Source organism: Camelus ferus, chromosome 2, assembly GCF_009834535.1.
Source record: "Camelus ferus isolate YT-003-E chromosome 2, BCGSAC_Cfer_1.0, whole genome shotgun sequence".
Lineage (NCBI taxonomy): Eukaryota > Metazoa > Chordata > Mammalia > Artiodactyla > Camelidae > Camelus > Camelus ferus.
In genome coordinates, this window is record NC_045697.1 from 116,519,351 (window position 1) to 116,537,569 (window position 18,219).

At 44.5% G+C, this 18,219-nt stretch overlaps 1 protein-coding gene and 1 long non-coding RNA gene across 3 annotated transcripts; one reads left to right on the forward strand and one right to left on the reverse strand.

The window, feature by feature from the left end:
- Positions 1-6,630: 6,630 nt before the first annotated feature.
- PPID (peptidylprolyl isomerase D) lies at positions 6,631-18,164 on the forward strand. 2 transcript variants are annotated; one of them, XM_032465948.1, is made up of 10 exons: positions 6,631-7,411; positions 8,638-8,778; positions 10,407-10,513; positions 12,326-12,514; positions 13,358-13,480; positions 13,640-13,746; positions 15,546-15,687; positions 16,850-16,936; positions 17,038-17,080; positions 17,161-17,795. In XM_032465948.1, the coding sequence occupies exons 1-10, from the start codon at positions 7,327-7,329 to the stop codon at positions 17,169-17,171; spliced, it is 1,035 nt and encodes a 344-aa protein (XP_032321839.1). In that variant the 5' UTR covers positions 6,631-7,326; the 3' UTR covers positions 17,172-17,795. The 2 variants fall into 2 exon arrangements, with proteins under 2 accessions (XP_032321839.1, XP_032321829.1); XM_032465938.1 differs by lacking the exon at positions 17,161-17,795 and adding an exon at positions 17,817-18,164 and having other exon boundaries at positions 6,646-7,411.
- LOC116659062 lies at positions 15,544-16,410 on the reverse strand. The gene is made up of 2 exons (XR_004314365.1): positions 16,315-16,410; positions 15,544-15,739 (listed from the first exon to the last, which is right to left on the reverse strand). It is a non-coding gene; the product is annotated as an uncharacterized LOC116659062 (long non-coding RNA).
- Positions 18,165-18,219: the final 55 nt, after the last annotated feature.

Genomic DNA, 18,219 nt, shown 5'->3' on the forward strand with positions numbered 1-18,219 from the left:
CTGATGGACACATGCAATCAAATACCATGCTGTAATAAAAAACAAGGAAATATTTACGTTGTTGAATGGGATACCAAGAGACAATGCTAATCAGCAGGAGCAAACTGTGGAACACTGTGCCAAAACAGGGAATGGAAAGTATGTAATATATACTTATAACGTGTAATATATAAATACATATCTAGATATATTTGTTGGTGTAATCACAGAAATGCCCAAGAGAAACACTCAAGAAAATGGTAGCCCTGTAAGGCTCGAATTTCCTGGTGTAAATTTTCTAAGAATTTCCTGAGTGGCCAGAAAATTTTCTGCTATATATATTCTTTTCATCTTTTGATTATATGCTGTGAATATGTATCTTATTTTTTAACAATAAATCAATATAAAGTATATAAAACCCTCATGCTACATAAGCATGCAACATGTATTAGTGCTTATTTAAAATTTCAGCTTAATGGTAACTGATTATCTTCCACTAAAATAAAGATACCCAGAGAATTTTAAAAATCCACTGTTTAAAAATTTAAACACTACAGATTTTATAATACAGGACTAATTTTAAATAATTTATAATACATAAATGATTTTATAATACATATATAATTTTAAACAATACAATTTGTCTTCTTATAAATTGTAAAGGCATTTTGTTTAACTCATGAAGTCCCACAATCTGGGTCTGTAATCATTCACACTTCTCAGAAAGGTATTAGAGTATCTGCTAATTTAAAAAAATCTACTTCTGCAAAGAACATGATTAGAAGGAATAGTTTTCCGGATACAAATGAAAATTTCTCAGGCGTTAGTCTTGGAGCAATTGAGAGCTTTATGGAGATAACAGGTATCACCTAAGCTTCTCTCAAACATTATTAGATTTTGAAGAAGGATTGGAAATACTGAACATATTCTAGAATTTTTATTTATGGTCGAATTTTGCTTATAGTTCTGAGTTTTGAGCAAATTGGGCTGAATTGTGAATAAATGGAGAATTCTTCTTCAATTTGGCTTTCATGTGTAGACCATCAGGCTGCACTAGCTTTTTCCTCAATAACTGTGCATTTTGGTTTCTCACTTTTATTAGATGTGTCAGTTTCTGGTGTGCAGCACAATGTCCCAGTCATGCATATACATACATATATTTGTTTTCATATTCTTTCTCATTAAAGGTTATTACAAGATATTGAACATACTTCCCTGTGCTATACAGAGGAAACTTTTTTTTAAAATCTATTTTTATATATAGTGGCTAACATTTGTAAATCTCAAACTCCCAAATTTATCCCTTCCCACCCACTTTCCCTGGTAACCACAGTATTGTTTACTATGTCAGTGAGTCTGTTTCTGTTTTGTAGATGAGTTCATAGTGTCCTTTTTTCTTGTCTTTCTTTTTTTTTTTTAAGATTGCGCATATGAGTGATATCATACAGAATTTTTCTTTCTCTTTCTGGCTTACATCACTTAGAATGACGATCTCTAAGTCCATCCATATTGCTGCAAATGGCATTATTTTATTCTTTTTTATGGCCGAGTAGTATTCCATTGTATATATATACCACTGCTTCTTTATCCAGTCATCTGTCGATGGACCTTTAGGTTGTTTCCATGTCTTGGCTATTATAAATAATACTGCTATGAACGTTGGGGTGCGTGTGTCTTTTCAAATTAGAGTTCCTTCTGGATATATACCCAGGGGTGGGATTACTGGGTCATACGGTAAGTCTATTTTTAGTTTTTTGAGGACTCTCCAGAGTATTTTCCATAATGGCTGCATCAAACTATATTCCCACCAACAGTGTAGGAGGGTTCTATTTTCCCCACACCCTTTCCAGCATTTATCATTCATGGACTTATGAATGATGGCCATTCTGACTGGTGTGAGGTGATACTTCATTGTAGTTTTGATTTGCATTTCTCTGATAATCAGCGATATTGAGCATTTTTTTCACATCTATTGGCCATTCGTATGTCTTCATTGGAGACTGTTTAGGTCTTCTGCTCATTTTTGGAGTGGGTTGTTTGTTTGTTTGTTTTGTTATTAAGTTGCATGAGCTGTTTATATATTCTGGAAATTAAGCCTTTGTCAGCCTCATCATTTGCAAATATTTTCTCCCATTCCGTAGGTTGTTATTTTGTTTTGCTTATGGTTTCCTTTGCTGTGCAAAAGCTTGTAAGTTTAATTAAGTTCCATTTGTTTATTTTTGCTCTCATTCCTGTTTCCTGGGAAGACTGCCCTAAGAGAATATCGCTAAGATTTATGTCAGAGAATGTTTTGCCTATGTTTTCTTCTAAGAGGTTTATTGTATCTTGTCTTATATTTAAGTCTTTAAGCCATTTTGAGTTTATTTTCATGTACGGTGTGAGGGAGTGATTGATTTACATGCTGCTCTCCAGTTTTCCCAACACTTCATTGATTTACATGCTGCTCTCCAGTTTTCCCAACACTATTTGCTAAAGAGACTGTCTTTTCTCCATTGTATATTCTTGCCTTCTTTGTCAAAGATTAATTGACCACAGGTCTCTGGGTTTATTTCTGGGCTCTCTTTTCTGTTGCATTAATCCATATGTGTGTTTCATGCTGTATTGACTACTGTAGCTCTGTAGTACTGTCTGAAGTCTGGGAGGGTTATTCCTCCAGCTTCTTTCTTTTTCTTCAGTATTGCTTTGGCAATTCTGGGTCTTTTGTGATTCCATATAAATTTTAGGATTATTTGTTCTAATTCTGTGAAAAATGTCTTCAGTAATCTGATAGGGATCACATTAAATCTATAGATTGCCTTGGGCAGTGTGACCATCTTAACACAATATTTAAACCTTACAGGTTTAAAGATAGTTGTCAGGTTCTATCTTTCTAGTACATAGTGAGTCGGCTTTGGAATCACATGAGGCTACTTCCTTAACCTCACTAGCACTTATTTATCTGCTAAATAAAATAGGATGTTAAGATCACCAGTGACACAATTATTTTGAGGATTAAATAACATTAAGTATGTAAAACACTGGCCGGGGAGGGATAAATTAGGAGTTTGGGGTTAGCAGACACACACTACTGTATATAAAATAGATTTTTAAAAAAAGGCACTACTGTGTAGCACAGGAAACTATATTCAATACTTTGAATAGCCTATAATAAAAAAGAATATATATATGTAACTGAATCACTGTGCTGTACACCAGAAAGTAACACAGCAGTGGAAATCAACTATTCTTCAATTTAAAAAAGTCAATTTTTAAAAGTATGTAAAGCCCTTTGCACAGAGGCTGGCACACAGCAATGGGCAGTAGATGCTCTTTATGATTATTTTTGTTTGCGATAATCAAAAAATCCATTTTGAGGAAGTCTTTTCAGAATAATGTGAATTTTTTTCCTTTGGAGAAAAGGAATACTAAGGACTTGAACAGTGGTCTTATTGGTTCAAATCAGTGTATCACTGATTTTGGTTCAGCAGGTAAATATAAACTTTGCAACTGAAAACAGTTAATCTTATGGCTCCTCAGAAAAAGAACAGACGCAAACCCTCCTCACTGGGGTTACTGTGAACTGATATCAACATCTGTTTTTTTGTCATATCGCGTCCCGCTCCTGGGAGAAGAATCTTGTCCTCCTCGGAGTCCCCAGGGAAAGCCCTCCACACCATTTCTGTCTGTGGGATGATTTCTGCTGGTGGCAGAGACTTGGCGGTGCCCTGGTGGCATCTGCTGTCTTCCATTGGCTCAGTGTTCCAGCTCAGAACACCTACAGTCAGCAGCCTTGGAGAGTCACCCATTTAGCAGCCAGGGCCTGACAGCGCCTCTTCCATTCTGTCTGTGGTCACTGATCTCGTAGTGGAAGCAGCATTTCTCTATATGATTCAGAGTAGGGGGCCTTAGTTAGGGCTGTCTCCCACTCATTGACACCAAGTGCTCCCTTTGGGAGCAGAATAACGTTGTCTCCTTAAGGACTTCTATGTTGGCCCCCCTCGGATTTCTAATTTTGCGATCAGAGCCTAACTGTGTTACATATAGGATCCTGAATCTTTCTCCCCAAATTCTGGTGTCCTTCCTGATTTCTTACCTTTGACAAGGCGCTTGGGTTTTCCTTCAAACTTGTCTGGGTCCTAGTGAGGATCTCAGTCATCCATGGCCTGTGCCCATGTGAGGGTGTCAGCTCAGGTGTGGATGAAACGCAAGTTTATTTTTCTGTAACTCATCTTCAGTTCGATTTTGAATGGCCTATTCCAAAGGATCGGTAATACCATATTCTTTGCCAGTTTCTGGTATCCCACCTTTTCCCAGCTGGGTTGGACCTAAATCTGAGAACATCTACTTTTTGGTGGCAAGTTGGGAGCCTCTGGTTCCTAATGTCATCTCTGTATGTAGGCATCCAGGGAGGAACCTGACTAACTCAGTCATCAAGCCTCCACTGAGTTCAGAGACCCCTTCTGCAAGCTCCCGTTTAGGTGTGGAGGCCGCCTGTCTTTCCTCTTCCACGGCACACTTGGATGTACAGGGATACTGTTTTGCTCTCACTCCAAGTCCGGGCATAGGAAATCTCTGGGAGTCTGTCTCCCCCACCCCGGACCTACCTACTCCCACCGCGAATGCACATTCTCTCTCTAGGGCCCGCTGCCCGCCTGGGCTGTACTCAGGAGTCTGGGCGCTTTCCTTCTGCTCTCAGAGCTCACCAGCAGCTCCATGGAGGTTTGCTTTTCTGCAGGCATGTGACCGGGGAACATGGTTCAGACTCCCCTTTTCTGCGACAGTGGAAGCCGACCCACCTGCTTCTCCTCCTCTCCTATCTCCACCACTCACAACCTCTTCACTCCCAACACAGCACATGGGTTTCTTTGCTTGAGTTCTAATGTTTCCTGCAAGTAGAAAGCTGTCCTCTTACAAAAGATGTTTTATTCAAATCTCTTGCTATTATATGCCAGGCGTCTTTTTGGTTCCTGCAGAGCCAACCCTTTGGCAACCGCAAAGCCAGGCAGGAAGGACTTTTTCTTTTTACTCTTTCTTTGTTGTCACATTGTTTCCTTAAAGCAACTAGCACCGAATCCCTAGCTGCTTGTTTGGGGTCCAGCAAAGCACAGAAACACTGAGAGGAGAATGCTGGTTGGCAGACGTATCTGTTAATATTATCCTGCCACATTTAGTAGGAAGAGATGGAAACAATAATCATAGGGCTCTTAGAGCAAATTCTCCTCCCTCCATCCAGATTAAATTGTGTCCTTAGCCTTAAGAAATAGTGCATAGTTCTGGCTCTGTTCCTGGCTACACAGAGGCTTCAGAACTCAGAACTTCAGAACTCAGAAACCCTGTCTTAAGTAATCAGAGTGACAATGAGACAGTTTGTCATCTATGAGAAGGATTTATCTTACTAGTTTGGTTCTGGAGAGGTTTCCAAAGGTATGATTCTGTTATATGGTTGGTTCTAGGAATATGACAGTTTATATAAAGCTGTGACTTTCCTGTGAAAAGTCTAGATAAGTGAGAGTAACATGTGGATTAGTCTTTTACACCCAGGAAACTGTGTAACAGAGAGAATCATGTTATACTTTCTGAGAATTCAGAGGCGTCCTCCAAGTACCTCTGCAGTCTTAACTTTCATTTTGAAATATGTTGGTATTAGTACATATTATAATAAACTATTACTATTTATGGTTAATTATAATTTCTTGCAGTTTGAGAACTGTGTGTCAGATACTAAAAACACCTAAATAATCATGTAGTCCCCATAAAAACCTTCAAAGATACATATTATTATCTTAACTTATAGATGAGGGAACTGAGGACAGAGAGACAAAGTAACTTGCCCAAAGTCCCAAGTACCTATTAGACCGAATTTGAACCCCAAAAGTCTGATGGCCAAGAAATGTGTAGCTACACTGCCTAGTTAACCATGCTATTCATCATGGTAAGAACAGTTAAGAAGTTACAGTGTATAAGTGACCATTCTTGGAATAAGCTAAAATGTGAGTTTAAGCTAGAAGATCAGAATAAAAATTTTAATTTTTACTTATCACTAAATAAGAGACAAAGTCTAAGTGACCAGTTTGCAGCCTGGAAATGAGACTGGAGTAAGAAAGAGAACAATTTTCTTCTTTTTACTAAAGTATAGTTGGTTTACAAGGTAGTGTTAATTTCCGACTTACAGCATAGTGATTCAATTACGCATGAGAACAACTTATTTTGACTCTGTTACTTATCAAGGGACCCAAAGGTTCTGTGCTGAGCTGTTCTGGACCTTCAGGGAACCACAGCGGATAAACACCATGGAACTGAAGGTCATCAACTCACAAAAAATTAACATTTTACATGAATTTCAATGTGCTGGGATTTGAAAAGATCAGCCTGTCGGGAGCTGATACAGAGAACCTTCCGATATTGTACGTAAAGGCACATGGAAGTGAAACCTGTGGTTAAGAGTTTCTCTAAACATTCTCCTGACACTGCCAGAAGTGCTGGGCACAGAGAAATGAAAACACAAAAGAAACTCCTGTCCTCGTGGAGTTTAACGCTAATGGGAGGAGACTGATCAAATCACTAAGTTAATTACAATACTGCAAAACGCTAAAGAACAAACCACTCTTGTCCAGAATGAGGCTTTATCAACGGTGCGACTGCGTCCTCGCACAGAAGGGGAAGCGTGTGCACAAGCCCCCGAAGTAAAGTGCGCGGAGGGGACGCAGGCTCCCGGGGAACGAGCTGCCCTCGTCTGGAGCCTCCGCACTCACTCCCGCTGTCGGCGGAGAATCAAACTACAACTGCACGACCGCGGGCGAGCCGCCACCGGGCTGTGCCGGCACCTGCTAGCCGACTGGCGCCTTTACCGTCACGACGACCCTCCCAGGTGGGCACTTTTATTCCTATTTTCCAGAAGAACGGGGTTTCGGAGACGCAGCCCCAGGCGCGAGCGGCGCTGAGGCCGGAACGGGGATGGCGCCTGGCAAGCTCTCTCACACCACGACGGCAGGAAGAACGACGGGACGCGAGCGAAAAGAATAAAAGGGACCGGGGCTGCAACGTGAAGGGGTGAGAAAAGCGGGAAACCCAGGGACAGAGAAGGTGCCGCCAAGCCGTGCGCCAGCTGCTCGAGGGCTGTGGACGCAACGGGCAGCGGCACCGGAAGTCGGGCAGCGGCGCCGGAAGTCGGGCAGCGGCACCGGAAGTCGGGCAGCGGCGCCGGAAGTCGGGCAGCGGCGCCGGAAGTCGAGCCGCGGTTCCAGGACCCCGCGCCGGAAGCGGCTCGTCAGCGCCGCCTTTCTCTGCGGAGCGGGCTTTCCTGGGGTTCAAGCTGCCCGGTGGCCACGCGGTGGTGCGAGCCGCTCTCAAGCGCATTTGCAGGTCACAATGTCGCACCCTTCCCCCCAGGCCAAGCCCTCCAACCCCAGTAACCCCCGCGTTTTCTTGGACGTGGACGTTGGAGGGGAGCGAGGTGAGGAGGCGGGACGCCCCGGGAGGGGTCGGGGCCCCCGAGGTCGGGGTGCGGCTCGGGCCGGGGTCAGGCCTGAGGCGCGGGGACGGCTACCCACGCCGGATTCTGGAACACTCCGGGCGTCCGTGGCAGGCTCGAGCCTGCGCTCTTGAACCAGTGCCGCCGGGTGCGCGCCAGTTTCTGGAAATTTCTGTCCGGAGATGGTGGCGGCCTTTGGGTTTGTCTCCTTATTTGCTCGCATCTCCCCGCCGCCCAGCACCGTCACGTGGGCATAAAATCAGAGGACTTTGTGTTCAGGGGATGTTCGGAAAAACCCCGGGTTATGCGTCTGGTGGGCTCCCTTCACGCGCTGATTTGCCACGCGCCGTATATCTGCATTTGCCATGTTACTTATAAACTAAAGCAACCTTTGCTTATTATTATTTTTTCTTATTAGTAATTCTTAACTGAGAGGCGCAGTCATACTGGGAGCGTTCTCTCAAGTTTTCGCGTTGGGGAGAGTGAGAGCAGTGTGGCAGACTGGTTGCCTAGGATACCGCAGCGGCCCCGAAGCTCCCGAGGTCTCGTGAATCAGCGCATTGCTTTGCCGCCGAGTGCCCCGGTTCTGCAACACGTTGTAATTGCCGGCCAGGCAGGGTGTCTGAGTGCGTGTGCATACGGACACACCCGGATTCAGAGACCCGGGGGTGGTTATGGACACACACACGCACACAGACTTATGTGTACATTTAGTTCGTTTTGAAATTTAATGCTGAGTTTATTTCTAGCTGCTTTAGGAGTTAGTCTAGCTAGAAGGGAAACTTTTTCAGCTTTTGCTTCAGGGACAGCACTACGCAGATTCCACAGAGCACAGAGGCTATAGCTGTACCTGAAACTTGGCCAGCCTCACCACCCAAAGGATATTCATTTTCTCCTGTTGGTTACTTGGTGATTGTAAGTTGTGAGCACATGTCGGAGAAATTACTCAAAGCCATTTGTAGTTAAGCGGTGTCATTATATGGGGTTAATCTTCTGGGTACTGTACTTACGATCCTTTATAGTAAGATAGTTGCTTCAAATTCATCTAGATAGGTGGTACTTAATGTGAGGCAAACCAAATTTGAATACTAGAAAAATGACCAAAAAAGAGAACTTGGTATTTCTGTCACCATAATTTTACCAGCTCTCCTTTTCTCATTTGCCTGTTTGGTTGTTTTGTATACTAATGCAATTTCATTTTTTTTCAGTTGGTCGAATTGTCTTAGAATTGTTTGCAGATATTGTACCCAAAACTGCAGAAAATTTTCGTGCGTTGTGTACAGGAGAAAAAGGCATTGGCCCCACCACTGGGAAACCTCTGCATTTCAAAGGATGCCCTTTCCATCGAAGTATGTGTACATTTTCTGAATCTGATTCTTCCAGCGATAAATGAATCCTGTTTTGTAGGAGTTACAGAAGAAAACACTGAGTAGGGGGTGAGAGTTAAAAATGACTGTTAGTTTCCAAGAGGATGCTCTGACATCTGAGACCGTAGCTCAGTTTCATAAAGGCTGGGCTGTGAGAGGCGGAATTACCGAGGGGAGGGTGCTTAGGTGTATTTATAGAGAGATGGACTGCCCTGGCTTCACCAGGGTGTGGCTGTGATAAACAGAGCTTGGATAGCTTGACTGCCTGGGGTCAAAAGGTTATGGCTACTTCTTGGGCAGGATCGCTTGGGAAGATGGCAGCTGATTTAAGATTGGACACCTGGTGTGATGTGTCATTAAAAGGTGATCTTTCACACTGCTCTTCACACTGTGCGTCCTGCCTTTGGTGATAATTTGATGGCTCCCGCAACAGGCTGTAGGCTCCATGCGTTCAGGAACTGTATCTTCTCACAGTTTTGTCCTGAGCATGGAGTATAGTTGCTGAGTAGGTGCTCAATGAGTATTTAGTGAGTAAACAAATAAGTTAAAGTACATGTTTATATATATATGAGTAGTTAATTTAAAAAAACTTGATTAAGAAAAAAATAACATTGATTTTAAAATATTTAAACTGTTGATTTACTTTAGTGTTTAATAAAATATCAAAATATAGGCATACCACAGAAATCCTGCAGGTTTGGTTCCAGACCACCGCAGTAAAGTGAATATTGCCATAAAGCGAGTCACACAAATTTTTAGTTTCCCAGTGTGTACAAAAAATTATGTTTACACTGTCCTTTAGTCAGTTGTGTGCAACAGCATTATGTCTTAAAAAATGTATGTACCTTAATTTAAAAATACTTTATTGCTAAAAAATGCTAGGTCTCTAAAGGGCTTTCTGGGCAGAAACATTGTACATTGTACGTGGTGCATTTTCTGTGCTGGGGGAAGAATGTGCCCTGTGACCTTTTGGGGCCGGGGGAGCATAAGGGAACTCAGGGATTCCTCCAGGCTCTGCCTGTATCTTCCCTTTACCATCCAGCCGTGTCTCCTCACTGCCTTGCTAAAGCACTGACAGTTCCTGAGACACGGGAGTCCTAGGCAATCTCTGAACGTGGTGGTGGCAGTGTTCTTGGGAGCCTTTGGTCTAAGCGCTTCCATCACAGTGTAACATCTCCAGGGGGTGGTGGGCTTGTTCAGGAGGCATCATTGAGTAACCAGCGTGTGCCCAGCCACACATGTGGTTACTTAAGGAGCTAATCATTTGCTGAAAGAGACAGATCGCTCTGATGCGTATTATGAAATGGAGGTAGAATCAAGATACTGTGGTGGGGGAAATTAGGAGATCCAATTTTGGGGTCTCTGACAGTTTCATAGGGGAGGTGCTGTATGATCTCACACAGTGAGTGTTAGGGCATCAGACAGTAACTGGTTGGAACTCACTGGGAGAAGCGTTTTGAGAGTCTGGAGCTGTTGGGATGGGTGGGGAGAGACGGGAGTGACAAGACTAGAGACACGTTTTAGGAAGCCTTCGTCACTGTTAAATACTTGTTAGTCAACGTTGCTGAGGTTATTTTGTAGTTTCTAATAGCTGTTTTCCTCTTTTGTAGTTATTAAGAAATTTATGATTCAGGGTGGCGACTTCTCAAATCAGAATGGGACAGGTGGAGAAAGTATTTATGGTGAAAAATTTGAAGATGAAAATTTCCATTATAAGGTAAAGTTGACAAAAATGCATGTTTATTGCTGATAATAAAGGTTGTGTGTGTGGGAGAGTTGTTGGATTAGGGTAAGTGCCTCAGGTGTGCTTTGATTCTCCTTTTCTTGTGAAAGGTATCGTATTTGTAAATATGCATCTTTAATACGAAAAAATTTTATCCAGGAGTGACTTTATTTGGCAAGAACACAGTTATTTCATTGTGATCCAGGTTTATGTACTTCAGTAAGGCCAGTGAGTTTTTACTGGTGGCCACCACGTGGCAGACTTGTCTCTAGGAGAAGTGTTCTCATCGGAAGGACAGTAACTTGAGCATCTTTGTGGTTAAATTTGAAGAGCAGCCACACCATCGCTAATGTCCAGGCTGTTGGGCTTGGGAACTGGCACATCTGGTTGGTGTCCAGGCTCCTGAAGGACATTAGTGGTGCCTGTGCCATCTCATCGTCATTGTCCCAAGACGTCCCCATCAGGGTACGTGGCGTCAGTCAGGTTGTAAGAATGGACGTGTTAAGTACAGAAAGGGAGATCTTTGGAAGTGAGCAATGTGAGCAAGGTAGTTGGGTTAATTTGATAAAATGTCATCAGTCTTTTAAAAGTATTTATTGACTGCAGCTGTACGTGCTTAGTGCTGTCATGGGCGCCAAAGGGTTTATGAGAATGAAAAGTCTTCACGGTAAGGAGCTTAAAATCCTGGCAGAAAGACAAGATTAAAACACATGGACAACTGGGGAATAAGTGATTGAGACTTTCTGTGTCTGCTCTGGGAGAAAGGTGTCACTGATGAGGCCCAAATGGTGTGAGAAGATGAGGAGGAGGAGGAACGGGTACCTAGGCTGGCACACCAGGCCCTGCGGGGTGGCTGAGGTTTGGTTGGATGGGAGGTGGAGTGTAGGTGCCAGTGGAGGGAGGGAGGTGACTGAGGGAAGACACAGGCATGAGGAGGCTGAGGAAATAATAATATTGGGGGGGAAGCACCAGATTTTTGGGAAGGAAAAAGGGAAGCTACCAGAGGGATGAGACTAAGATCAGGTGATGAACACACTGATCAAAAGAAAGGGGCCCGGAAGGACAGGCGCTTCTTGCAGACTCGGCCTCGGAAACCGTAGGAGATGCAGGCATGGGTTGCGGGCGTTTCCCTGGGAGGCTGACATGAGTGGCCACGTGTGGCCCAAAACGGGACACGTTCAGGAAGCCCAAGGGTGAGGTGGGGAGAGGAGGAACGCGGGTCTCACAGAACCTGCGGACAGGTAGGTGTGCAGTGGGACCTGCTTCAGGGTGTCTGCAGCAGCTCCTCCAGGGCCGTCTCCTAAGCAGTGCTCCCCTGGGATGCAAGCCGTAATCCTTGGCTTCCTTGGAGGTTAGGAAGGTCACTGTGAAGGTCCTGTGCATGCCGAGTGTCCTCAGTGTTCCCAGGTTACTGATGTGTAAAGGAAGAGTCATGATTCATGCAGGCCTTAAAGTAAGAACACTGTCCAGTGCTTTTCCGAAGAAAGAGCACCTGTCATAAAAAAAGCTCTAAATTTCCACAAGGCAGCACCTTCATCTTAAAGATGGAGTGCAAGCGTTTTCTCAGTGTGGCCAGTTTACAGGGACCAGGCCTGCCCCCACTGTTGTGTCTCTTGTCTAATTTGATTTCATAAGCTTTCCTTAAAGTTGAGAAGCGATGAAGTGCCCTTGTTTTCTGAACTAAAGGTTGCACTTTATGCAAGTCAGATTACACCCGTGGTTTGGTCTCGCAGTTGGATGTGAGTGGTCAGTAAGGAATGGTTCAGGCTTACCCTGACCAGGCTCTCAATGCTTTTATCTCTGCAGCACGATAAGGAGGGCCTGCTGAGCATGGCAAACGCCGGCTGCAACACCAATGGGTCCCAGTTCTTCATCACGACCGTCCCAACGCCTCACTTGGATGGGAAACACGTGGTGTTTGGCCAAGTCATTAAAGGAATGGGTGTGGCGAGGATTCTGGAAAATGTGGAAGTGAAGGGGGAAAAACCTGCCAAAGTGAGTAATGAGTCCCGGGGCGGCCCCTCGTTGTCTTAGGATGTGTAAGTGAGGGGGTCAGCGATTGTTGACTGAAAACCGTTGGGGTGACTTGTGTGGAAGCCTGGACCCGCCACTTCTTCAAAGCTGTTCTCTGCAGCGGGAGAGATGAGGGCAGTTCAGAAGGAGATTCGTATTATTTCAGCTTCAGTCTTGGTGATTTTCGGTAGTGAAGTCTCCTGTATCTGCACAGCGTGGTGTCAGTCTGTGCTGGCACAGAGCGCAGAGCACAGGAAAGCAGGGCTCCTGGTCTCCTCTCTGCTGTTTAACTTGTGGTGTTAGCCTTGATCATGTTATGTAACTTCTTGGCCTATTTCCTCGTCCTGTATAAATTTCCTGTGGGTTTAGACCAGACCGTGTAACCCTGGAGGTCCTGGTGTTCTGAATGTCTGGGGGTCACAACGGCCATCCTTCTCGACCTCACTGGCCGTGAGGGAGGGGAATTGGAGACTCGAATACCTACAGGTGGGAGGCTGCCTTGAGTACGAGGGAAACAGGAGTCAGCTGAAAGCACGTGCCCCACCGGAAGGAAATTTCACAGAAGATGATAAAATGTCCAGCTCACCCTGCGCTGTCGCGTAGCAGTAGGACACTTTGTGCCCTCGCACCGTGCTGCTACTTGGAAGGCGTGTAGAGGGCATTATTGCACTTGGAGCAGCTGAGCCTCCTAGGGTCAGCCTGTCACTTCAGGAGCGACTCGGATGGTGTTGGTGCCTTGCAGCGGAGAGCTTTTAAACCCAGAGCTTTCTTGTAATCACCGTTAATGTGGTGGTGCACTTCTACAATTGAGGGTTATTTTTACAGTTGTGCGTTATTGCAGAATGCGGGGAGTTGAAGGACGGGGATGACTGGGGAATATTCCCAAAAGACGGTTCTAGTGACAGTCATCCGGATTTCCCTGAGGATGCGGACATCGATTTAAAAGACGTGAGTACTTTCAGATAAACTTCAGTTACTTAAATTGCTAAAAGTATTTAGTACTAAAATTTTGAATTTTTTGTATCAATCTGTCTTACTGACAAAACTTAGCATTAAAGCACATTACACATTCAAACCCAGCATATTTGTGTTCTTTGTTTTATACAGGTAGATAAAATTTTATTGATAACAGAAGACTTAAAGAACATTGGAAATACTTTTTTCAAATCCCAGAACTGGGAGATGGCTATTAAAAAATACACAAAAGTTTTAAGGTAATAAAATATTTTTTACGAATTGCTTTTAAGAACTTGTAAATTGAATTTTAAACTGAAATTCAAGAGTTTTTTTTTGCTTGTTTGTTTTGTATTTTTGGCATATTACTTGCAGAGTAACCCAGTGTATTGAAATAGTTACATTGCTTCGGTTGCCTCCAGATTCTTATATTGAAAAATTTCAAAATACAGAAAAGTTAAGAAGAGTACATGAGTGGGGAAGGTGTAGCTCAGTGGTAGAGCACATGCTTAGCAGGACGAGGTCCTGGGTTCAATCCCCAGTCCCTCCATTAAAAAAAAAAAAGCAGTACACGAACACTCACGTACCTTTACCTGCTTTCACCAATTTTTAACTTGCTCTATTTGTTTTTTCAGAATCATTTGAAAGGAAGTTGCAGATTCTGTGACAGTTAATTCCCTAATATTTTAGCAAATGTTTCATAAGAAACAAGGACATTCTTCTGCTTAGCCTTAACAGCATTAAAAAATCTTGGAAATATCATTGATACAATATTATCTAGTACATAATCCGTATGCAGATGTCCCCAGGTGGTGGTGGTGTTTTTAACTCCAGAATCCATTGTAGCAGTTGGTTTTTATGTCTCTAGCTTTCTAACTTTCTAATGGTCCGCACTCTACATGGTTTTCAGTCATTTGCATTTTGTGGCATCCAAGTCAGTGGCCTTACAGAATTCCGTCTGCGTTTGTTTATTGCTTCCTCAGGTTCAGTTAGCGGTTGAATATTTCGGCACGAGGACTCAGACGGGATGCACGTTTCCCGTGACGTCACATCCTGAAGCCACACGGCAGCCTGGCCTGTTTTGAGGTCTGGCACCTGGCTAAAGTGGCGTTAGCCGGATGTCCTACAAACGCACCTGCCCTTTGTCAACAGTGCCTCCTCTGTGAGGTGGTCCTGTGCGACTGTGTGAATACCTGGTTCCTGACCTTCCGTCAGGTGGCTTCAGCATCGCTGAAGATCTTTGCTGAATCCGGTGTTACACTGAAGCTTGGACAACTGTGATTTTCTAGTTTTAGCCTTCAGTTACTAGCTGGCATTCTTCTGTTTGAAAGGACCCCCCCCCCCCCCCTTATGGGGTATCTTTATAGACGTGTGGTTTTCTTTAGCTGAACGTATTATACTACTACCGTCATTCTTTCTGATGCTCAGGGTCCCACGTTCATCCAGGGGACGCCCCCTCTCCCGTATCCTTTTGATGTGTTCCTGTTCGTCTGTGAGCACGCGCTTGCTTTCTGGCACGAGGCCTTCTAGGCTCATCTTACACTTAACCTTGTTTCTAGATCTACTTTCTCCAGGGAGCCCTGATTCCTTTCACTGGGGTGTAAACTCTATAGAGAGCAAAGTCTGGGGGCCAGGTGTGCTTACTGGTTCAGGGCCCTTCTCAGTAAACAGAGTTGGGAACTACATTAAAATACATTCAGGATCAACACGACTTCTCCCGTCCGTTCCCTCCCACAGTGAGCATCTCGGCTCCAGTCCTGATTACATTGCAGAGTGGACAGTGGAGACCTGAGTTTTAAAAGACAAAAGTGTTAGCGTATAATCTTTAGGTTTGGGGGTTGGTCTTAAATCAGCCTCTTTGAACACTCTGGGAAAGGAGTTGGAACAAAGAAAACAAATCTTCTAAAGGAAAGTATTTAATAAAAGGATTGTTGGCATGGAGAATGTTAGCGTCTGGTGAGCTTTTGTGCAGAAGTGAGGCGGCAGCTGTGGTCTCGTGGAAGCAGCAGAGTGAGTCATGGCGGTGGCTTCACGCTGCTTTTGGTCCCGTGTCCTCCAGGTACGTGGAAGCGTACAAGGCTGTCACCCAGGAGGCCGACGCTGCCAGGCTGCAGTCCGTGGCTTTAAGCTGCGTGCTGAACATCGGTGCCTGTAAACTGAAGATGTCCGACTGGCAGGGCGCGGTCGACAGTTGTCTGGAGGTAAGTCTGTTGACGTCAGCTTTTTGAGAGTTGGATTGTGACTTATTTTGAGCTGAAAGCAGTTTATGTGATATTAGCATGTGTGTCTTACTGCATAGGCCCTAATGAGACTCAAAGAACATAAAGCATTTTATCCCTAAATGTTTTGTACCTTCAGCTCTTCCTGTCAAACCATTCATTTAGCATATGACACCGTATCACCTAACTTCTCTGCAGACCCTTTTTCCCTCAAAGCACATGTATCAGCTCATTTATTCATTTAACGGTTGAGCTCCTGTTTGGTGCTGGGCTTAGGAGACAAAACCAGGAACGATTAAGAAGGTGGCTTATGGAGTCAGTCAGTGGATGTGGTGGTTTTGTTTTTTTCTTTTTTTTTAGTTTTCTAGATTCTTTTTTTTTTTCTAGACATGGTTTTTTCAGACACCATTGTCACTTACTTTCTGATCTTGAGAGAGTTCCTAATTTTAGAGAGTTGTGATTTCTTTGTATGCGAATGGAGACACTCTTGGGGTTGCTGTGAAGACTGTGTGACGTACGTAAAGCATTTAGCACGGTGCAGGGCACATGATAAGGGCCTCATAGAGATTTAGGTATTTTTAGTTAAAAGGCAACACACAGGAAGGTCACCTGTCTTCGCGGGGACATCCAGGAACACTGGCTGACACGGCTGCAAAGGTGGCGGCAGTTCTGTCCTTAAATAGAGCACCAGTGAACGCCTCCCTGTTGAGGAGTTGGAAACAGTTTTCAAACTACAGCATGCATTTCTGAAAGCCCACCTCTGGTGCTGTGTATGTGTGTGTGTGTGTGTATTTGTGCAGACACGTGCGGTACAGGAGCAGAGCACACTCCCTGCTGGCGTGGGGCTGGAGGGACAGCTGTGCCTTGCTGGGTGGCAGAGTTCCCCGGGCACCACGCCTGCGGGCCGCGGGCTGGGCAGTAGGAGCCCGGAGAGGGGGCAGCGGGCCTCGGGGGGACGGGCTCCTCCTCCACGTCCATGCCGCACCTGCCCGCGCCCCACAGAACCTCACACCCACCCACTGGCTCCGTGGCCCCAGAGCGGTGGAGTCGTTTTGGAGCTGACAGGCAGTAAACTGAAATCTATTGTGTACCTGCCGGGTACTCAGTATTTGGATAAAAACACTAATTTTCTAATTTTTTGTAGGCACTTGAAATAGACCCATCAAACACCAAAGCCCTGTACCGGAGGGCCCAGGGATGGCAAGGATTAAAAGAATACAATGAAGCATTGGTAAAATTTTGTCCTCAATTTTAATTAAAAAAAAAAAAACCAAAAACACCACTGTCATGAATCATCATCTTTTATTTCTTTTAATGTTTTTTCAATTACAGGCTGATCTTAAGAAGGCTCAGGAGATTGCACCGGAAGATAAAGGTAAGGGGGCAGTTTCTGTAGTGAAAGTCTTTTGTCCTTTAATAACCCATCCTCACGACCCACTGGCCCCTTGTGTGTAGGTGCTTGTTGAGCAGGGGTCACAGACGCCTGCTACCGGCCAGGCCCCGTGACGCTGCCCTGAGCCCATCAGGGGCCCCGCCTTCAGAGCTCACACCCTGGTCCCTCCCAGAAAACTCACGTTCACGTGTCTGAACTGTTCGCTCTACTGTATCGCTTGGCGACTGGTTCCTAGTCCTGTCATTCTGGATGAAGAGCGGCATTAGAAAACACAGTATTTAATGTTTGGCAGCATTCCTTAAGCTGCACGTGGCCATAGCCTAAATACTCCAGCCACTGGGTGTGTTGTAGGAGCGTCTTGGAAAGCTTCGGGCACCACCCAGTTAATGTTCTGACTTGCTTGTTTTTCAAATAAACCAACTACAAATAGTGATACTAGATCTGGATGTTAAAATACGTCTTGGTCTCACTGCTGAAGTGAAGCAAGGGCCACACTTGGTGTCCTCCGTTGTGGAGATGGAGAAGGCGGACTTCATTAGTCTCTTGGTTGACAGTCTTCTAAAACACTTCATGGTTTGTGTGATCGCTTTTGCAGAGTAAAATACTCTGTCATCAGGGCTCAGTTCCACTTTAGAAAGGAGTTTATGAGGGGGAGTAACTGTCACCCTAATTATTTGGATGTTTGGAGAACAACTCATATTACATATTTATTTTGCAGCTATCCAGGCAGAACTGCTGAAAGTCAAACAAAAGATAAAGGCACAGAAAGACAAAGAGAAGGCAGCGTATGCAAAAATGTTTGCTTAGTAAGGAACCCAGCTTTGCTTAACTACACGCTGGTTGTGCAAAGGGTTTTGTGTGTTCCGTGCGCCTGATGTGTTCCCTTCGCTACGTCAGCCCCACTGTGTACAGCCTGGGAACACCCACAGGGACTCACTCTTAACACATACAGGGAAGTTGATGTTTTTAAAAGTGGCTGTGTGCATTATTCACACGGAATAACGGTGTCCAGCCTCTTTAAACCCCTGAAGACATATCTTCTCTGAATAAAGAGATGGAAGTTTGAGTGTGTGTATTGTTTTTCTCAGTTCTTGGAGGCCTCTCTGGTTGGTTTGTCCTGG